General features: G+C 67.2%; 1 protein-coding gene across 1 annotated transcript in view; it reads left to right on the top strand.

Moving 5' to 3' along the window:
• Positions 1-6,544, top strand: part of LOC102378759 (transcription factor COE1-like) — a 36,315-nt gene extending 29,771 nt beyond the window's left edge. Inside the window, exon 12 of the mRNA XM_014527428.1 lies at positions 6,236-6,544. Within this exon, the coding sequence (XP_014382914.1) occupies positions 6,236-6,544 (309 nt within the window). The remainder of the gene's footprint in view (positions 1-6,235) is intronic.
• Positions 6,545-7,551: the final 1,007 nt, after the last annotated feature.

Genomic DNA, 7,551 nt, shown 5'->3' with positions numbered 1-7,551 from the left:
GAATGCATAGGCCTTGCACAGCCGAGGAAACTGAGGCACGGAGCTGGGATGTGGCCATTCTGGGGGTCCGCACCCCAAACAGCACCTGGGGCCTCCTCGCACCCAAGCCAGGCTGTGGGGGCTGGGGGCATAGGCACAGCCAGGGCAGGCTAGGCCTAGTGGGATGTAGGATTTTGGAAAGGGGGGAGACGGAAACCAGGCAGAAGGGATCATTTGAGGAGGGAACATCAAGAGGGTGCAAAAGGAGCAAGGGCCAGTCACCCCTGCAGAGCGAAGAGATGAGCAGGACAGCCCGTGCCCCTGCCCCAGGGCTTTGACCCCACAGACCCCATCTGCTCCCCGCCGCCAGGCCAAGTGCCCCTTGCAAACCGGCTGCTGGGGGGAAACTGAGGCAAGGGCAACCCCTCCTGCTGCTTGCAACAGCACTGCCCAGCAAAACCAGCATCGCACACCCCAGCCGGTTCTCATGCCCAGAGTTGGACCCCGGGGGCCGCGAGGCAGCAGCCCCCGCAAAGGAAGGGGCGTGTTGGGCACAGGGAACCAGAAGCAGATGGCGCTTCACGCCTCGCCCACACCGTCGGCCAACATGCGCCCGCCTGTTGCCGAACTTCTCCCGCGGAGTTTCCCCAACACGGCGGCTCCGGCTGGCGCCCGGGTGCGGGAACAGCTGAGGGGTGGAGGAGACAGCTGGGAGCCGCAGCACCGGCGCCGCATGCCAGGAGGCCTGGCAGGGAGCTGCTGGCATGGCTTACACACACACATTCTCACACGTGCACACGCCTGTGTGCGGGAGCGTACCTGTTCAAGCATGCCCATATGCAAGCACACAGGCCTACACGCACACATGTGCACATATCTGCACAGGTGTAGAGGTATACACATGCGTGCACACACATACACATGCTCTCCCATGCACACACAAGAACATGTGTCCATGTACACCCTCTTGCAAGCACACATGCCTGCACATGCAAAGGGGCTCATATCTGCATCGATATGGAAGCATGCACACGCAGGCAGGTGGACTCATGCACACGCAGACAGGCCAGAGGGGCTCTGGTGCACACGCAGACAGGGTGGGGCTGCAGGCGGGGGGCTTAGGCTGGCACCAACGAGGCGTCAGCGGGAGCCTGACGCGGCCCAGACGCTGGAGCACGTGCTGCCAGGCTCAGGCAGGCATCACCGCAATGGCGCACGCATGCCCCCCTGCCCTCTCGGCGCACCACGTGTGCCCCTCTCCCCCCACAGCTGCAGCGGCAAGGGAAGGGGGTTGGTCCCAACGCCCCCCACCTGAAACTGCACCCACCCGGGCCCAAACCACACAGACACCTGGCACAGGTATCCCCCGGCCCGGGCACCCCAGGACTTTTCTGCTGCACACTGCGGGTCTCGGCTCAGGATCCCCGGAGCTGGACACTGGGCTTTGCCTTCCTACCGGGGTGCGGTGAGCTCTTCTTCCTCAGGGCATCGCCCTGCTTGGACCCTGGGTCCACTGCCCGCTCCTAGCACGGGGCAGGGCCCTGGGGCCAGCGACACCCTATCCCCAGTACCCGCAGGTGCCAGCCCTGGTAGCCTGCCCCACAACCAGCCCCCGGCGATGCCCAACCTGGTGGATGCCAAGACCCCGGGGGCGTGGAGGAGACAGACCCAGGGCCCAGCTGGCCCTCTCTGCCCCCCACCCCAATGCACTGCTTTCTGCCCCCACGGGGTGCAGCCCCCCCGCCAGCAGGGCTTGGCCCCGGCAATCACAGCCCCCCCGCCCGCGGCCGGGCAGACTCCCGCCCCCGCGCCCGCTCTGCGCTGTTTAGATTAGCGGGTAACGTGCTGGAAATAATTGCCTTCATCAAGAAAGGTTAATGAGGCTGCCGCCGGGTGCAGTGATGCCGGGGGGCGGTCGTGGCTCCGGGACGTACCCCGCTGCCCGCAAGGTGGGCAGGGGCCCAGCTAGAGCCCCGCGGTGCCCTGCTGCCCCCTCCATCACCCCAGCTGCCCCCGAGCACGGGCTCCAGCTCCCCCTTGTCCCGTCCACAAACCACAGCGGCTACCCCGGCTGCGGGACGCCAAAACCACCCCGTGCAGCACCAGGGGGCAAGGGGATGCTGCGGCAGGAGACGAGCCCTGGTGTCTGCCCCCTCTCCCCCCCATGTCTCAGGGCTTGGGGCAGGCAGCGAAGACCCCTGGCCCTTGCCCAAAGTGCTGGCACGGCTGGGCGATGGGCCCTGACGAAGCCCCCGAGCCCAGAGCTGCCGCAGCCCGGAGCTGCTCCGCGGGGGCCGCGCTAACGAGTCCCCTGGCAGGTCCCGTGCCCAGGGGCCAGGAAGCAAACAGGGTTGTTGCTACGCGGCCTCCAGCTGCTTGGAAAAACACCCCCTTCTCCCCCAGGGACGCGCTGCCAGGTGGAGCCAGCGCCTGGCAGCCCGGGGCGGAGGCTGGGGGTGCCGGGACCCCCATGCGATGAGGGGGCTGGAGGCCTGGCGATGGGGGGATCCGACCCCCCGGCCCCTGCAGCAGCTCGGTCCCCAGTCCTGGCTGTGGGGGTGCTCTCAGCTGCTGCAGAGCCTGGGGGGACCCAGGAGCCACCCCCTGCTCCCCGGTGTGTGGCCCCGATCCTGCCCCTTCCCCACATCCACCCCAGGCTGGGAGCCATCGGGAGGCCCCAGAGAGACCAGCCAGGGACCAGTGGGCACAGGGGGGCCTTGGAGCATGGGGAGGAAGCACAGCATGGTGCAAACCCCAGAGAACTGGAGCCACGGGCTGGGCAGGGAGCTGCGGGGTCTTGTCCAGTCCAGCCCTGCCTGAGGCAGGATCAGCCCCGTCCAAACCCCGTGCCCAACACGACACAGTCACCCCGACACAGCCCCAGGCATCGCCTCCGCCCCCAGGAAAGCAGAGGGGCCGCGGCTGCCAGCATCCTGCTGCTGCCAGGGGGGGTCGTGGGCGCTGCAGAGACCCCCTGCCCAGGCCGTGCCCCTGCTGCAGAGGAAAGGGAAACCCCCAGGGTGACCAGTCTGAGCAGGTGGAAAATCCCTTCCTGCCCCAGTGCAGCGCGGGGGAGCGCGGGGGCAAAACACTCCAGCCAGGACCCTGCGAAGTCGGTGCAGAAGGAGCACTGGCACAGCCCAGCCCATCCCCAGCCTGGGCTGCAGCAGCACCAGCGCCGCTGGGGGAGGCTTCAAACCCCCTGACACGTGGCGCAGAAAGTGGAGAAGGGGGCAACCAGCAAGGCCCAGATGCCTGGGACCCCCCCCTCCCCGCAACACAGCAGAGCACGGGCATCGCTGCGCCTGGATCATCCCCCCAGCGCCCGCCCAGCCTCTCCTCGCATCCTCCAGTGAGGGAGAGTCCCCCCGTCCCCACCCCACCTGCCCCCATTGGGGGCACTTCCCAGGGCCGGGGTGGGGGCGGCTGATGCTCACAGCCAATGGGCCGTGTCCAGTGCTCGTTAGGAGCCAGCCGCACCGCTCGCTAATTGCTCTGATTTATGCACTGGCAGTGCAGGGGGGAGGGAGACGGGGGGCGGCATGTGGCACTCGCTGAGCTGCGAGCACCATATGGAGCCCATCAATCACCGTGCGCCATGGCGGGGCGGGTGGACGGGGGACGGACCAGGCTCCTCCTAGCTCACTTGTGCCATTTAACGTCCCGCGTTGGCACCCTGCTGTGGCACGTGCACGGCCCTGGTGCTTGCACAGTGACACTCGCACGGCCCCCGCCCTTGCACAGCAGTGCTTGCACAGCCTCGATGCTTGCACAGCGATGTTTGCACGGCCTTGACATGCACGCAGTGACACACAGTACACAGACATGGCCCTCGCACAGCTACGCTCACACAGCCCTGGTGCTCTCACAGGGACACTCGCAGCACTTGCACAGCACAGGCCATAGAGCAGCATCTGCCCCTGCGGCCTCTGCTGAGCCATGGGGCAGGGGCGGGGGAGCCTGAGCCCCCCGGACTGGCAGGGGGAGCAGGGCCTCGGAGGGGTCCCCAGGGGTCTGGGGCGGCTCCGCGGGGCTGCAGCCAAGTCATCTGGGCTCCCCCAGGTATGTCCAGCCGGCTGCAGCCTCTTGCCATCCCCCTCCACAACTGCCTCCTCGTGGGGTCCCAGGCTAGAAGCACACCATGAGCAGCCTCGGCCCCAGCTCGGACCACGGTCCCCACAAATCCCAGCCCGTGGCCCCAAGATCAGCCCCCACAGGCCCCACGCCCCGGAGCTCGGAGGCTGGAGAAACCCGGCCGGGAGACAGATGCAAAGCTGCTACCCCATGCAGCCCCCACCTGCTAATTAACAGATTGCACTTGTAAATGATTAAGAAGTCAGAGCTAATTCAGGGCCGGGCGCTCATCACGGCTGCCGGAGCCTGCTCGCGGGGAGATGAGTTTAGCCGGTCGAGCGGGGGAAAGCAGGGCTCGTCTCTCCGGAGCCGTGGGCTGGGGCAAGCTAGACAGAAACGGCCCCCGAGGGCACCTTGCCGGGCAGAAAGGTTGGGGTGCAGGTGATCCCTGGTCCAGGTTCGAGGCCATGGTGGGCCCAGGTGGTTGATCCAGGCCGTGGCCCGGTGTCCACCTGGCCCTGGGGTCCCTATGGGACAATGATGACCCGTCTGGAGTCCTAGATGCATCCTGGGGGCTGTGGGAAAGGCCGAGGATTTTAGCTGGAGCTGGCAAGAGAGATGGGGCTTTGGGGCACACATGTGACACACGCAGGCTTCACACACCTGCCTGGGCCCACGCACACTTCTCCCCCAAAAGAAGCCAGAGCAGCGGCTGGAGCTGCTCCTTCCCCCACGAGAAACGCCCAGACCCTCGGGACGCAGCCACGGCCTTTGCCCCTCTCTTTGCTGGGGGAACTTTTGGAGGCTAAAGTCCCCCAGGGATGGCAGGGACCACAGGAGACAGCTTGCCCTCTGGGGTGGGGATCCGACCTCCCTCTGGCTGTGTGCTGCCAGGGCATTGGGGCTAAGTAACATGACCGGGGGCAGAGAGCAGGTCAGTGGCAGAGCTGGAAACGGTCCTCCAGGCTCCTGGCTGCTTTCCGCCAGCTCTTCTAGGCTGCAGCCAGCTGGGCACAGACGGGCCCAGGCCACAGTGCTGAGGGAGCCTGAGCGGCGCTTGTCCCTGCCACATGCTGAGAGCAGCCCTCTCCCCTCCGCGTGGCGTTCGCCCAGCACGGCTGCAAGACCCCCCAGGCCCAGGTGCTGCCCTGGCTGGATAATCATGGATGGGGCAACTGTGTCATGCGGGTCCGAGGTCAGACACGGGGCTCGTCTAAGCTGGTTTGGACAGGGCTGATCCTGGTTTGGACGGGGCTGATCCTGCTGGGCTGGATGTGACCCCGCAGCTCCCTGCCTACCCCACGGCTCCCGGGCCCTGGCACAGACTCTGCAAAGCCGCCCGCCTGCTCCTGCCCCGGGCCCGGGGTTCTGCTGGGGGGTGCAAACACAACCCGTCCTTTGGTGGCTCCATCTCCCCACCTCTGCTGGGCACCAAGGAGGGCCGGACCCCTGTGACCTCTGACCCCTGGGTGCCCACACTGCAGGACGGTCCAGATGCAGAGCAGAGGGTCGAGGGATTTCCCACCCTCTTGTGCCCGCCTGTGATCAGGGGCTTGGCATGATCCACTGCCCTGCCCCGTGCCTCAGTTTCCCTCTCTGTGCTGACCCTGCCAGGGCATAGAGCCATTCCCAAGGAGCCCTGCCAGCATCTCAGAGGATGCCCAGAGCCCAGGCAGTGCCACGGGGCCCTGCCCAGCCGCAGCGAGGAGCCGGCAGCGTCCCCCTCCCCACCCAGGCCTGGGGCTGGTTGTTTGTTTGCTCCTAATCCGGCCCCAGGGAGGCTGCACGGAGCAGCAGCCACAAACACCAGGGCCGCTGGGACCAATTACTGCGGCATCGCCTCATCCGCAGCCCAGGGGACCCATTAGCCAGCTGCCCCCTCCCCATGGGGCTATGGCTGAGGGCCGGGGGGAGGGGGGCACTGGCCTATTGTCCCCTCCCACTGATCCATGCCTGGGGCCTGCAGCACCCCACTGCCTCCTGCAGGCAATGCCACGGCGCAGCACCCAGTGCCAGCCTTGCCCCACAGGGTCCCTCCCTGCTGGGGGCCAGGGCACTGCTGGGCAGGAAGAGTACAGCGCTGGGGGCACCCAGGGCTGCAGCTGTGCCAGGAGCCAGCAGGCCACAGGGCACATGCGTGATCCACACATGTGATCCGTGCACCACCCCCGCACCCCGGAAGGAGCCAGAGCCCGGCGTGGCATGGGAGCTGTGTCTTGAGTCACAGAGCGCGGCGGAGGCCGGCGGGGGCGGAGGCCAGGCCCTGCAGGCAAGGCAGGAGGGCCAGGGCTGGCGCCAGGTGCAGGGCGAAGAGGAGCGTGGCCGGCAGCAGCTGGGTGAGGAGCACATGCCCGGCGCCCGCCGCGGCCTGCAAGAAGAGCACTCCAGTCTCTGCCAGGGCGCACAGCATCGTCACCCCGGCCAGCACCTCCAGGAGCCACCGCAGGATGGCACCCGTGCCCATGCCTCTCCCGCTGCCGGCACCCTGTAGGGAGAGACAGGCTGGGGCAGGCACGGAGAGCAAGGGACTTGCCTGGGGCACCCAGCAGGGCAGTGGCAGAGCCAGGAGCAGAGAACCCAGGCATCCTGAGGTGGGATCTGGCTGGCCTGGGGGTGTCCTGGATGGGTCTGGGGCACGGCAAGTGCCCGGTGGCGGCTGGCACTGAGTAACCAGCTACCCAGGGGTATCTGCACCCACCCCCTGGTGCACAGCTGCTGCGCCCGCTGGCCTGCATCCACAGCAGCAGGGGCATCCAGGCCATGGATTCAGACCTCCACAGGGGTCCGGAGCACCCGGGGCAGCTCGGACAAGGGGCACTAAGTTGCTCCGTCCGTACCAGGTGGAAGCTGGAGGGGAGCAGGTGCCTGGTGGGTCCCCGTGCAGCTCGGGGGGCAGAAAGGGCATGGGGGCACCGTGCCTAACAGGGAGCACGGAGCCGCCGGGTCACACAAGGGGCAGGGGAAGGCACATGGAGCAGGGGCATGAGCGGGAGCCCCTGCAGAGCCACGGTGCAAGGCCACGAGCACATCCTGGAGGCTGCCCAAGCACCCCACTAAGGTGCCCGTGGCACAAAGCCGGCAGCCTTGCCAGCTCCCTGCAGGGTTCAGAGGGGCACAAAGGGTAGTTACCGTATTTCTGGGATTATAACTCGCACCCTGGTTCCCAGCTGCTGAACTAGGGAGGCGCGCTGTTTGCCAGCAAATACGGCAGCCCCTGCTCGAGTCACCATCCGCTTTGGTGGGAGAGGGGAGCTCAGGCCTGGGATGAGATGGAAAAAGGGACCAGGCCCCCAAACCAGCACCCAGCACCCACCGGCCTGTCCAGTGACACCCGCCGACACGGCTCCCCAGGCGTGACCACGCGTGTGCGCAGGCAGTCTTTGTGGAGGAAGGGAGGGAGGTTCGCTGCGCTGCACTGCCCCGTCCACCTTCTGGGGGGGTCCCCAGCTCCATCAGCCCCAGCCGAGCCCCCAGTGCCGGGGGGGGAGCAGCCATGGC

This window comes from Alligator sinensis, unplaced genomic scaffold (genome assembly GCF_000455745.1).
Source record: "Alligator sinensis unplaced genomic scaffold, ASM45574v1 scaffold1676_2, whole genome shotgun sequence".
Taxonomy (NCBI): domain Eukaryota; kingdom Metazoa; phylum Chordata; order Crocodylia; family Alligatoridae; genus Alligator; species Alligator sinensis.
Note: the sequence above shows the minus strand (reverse complement) of the source record. Positions and strands in the feature narration are given on the sequence as shown.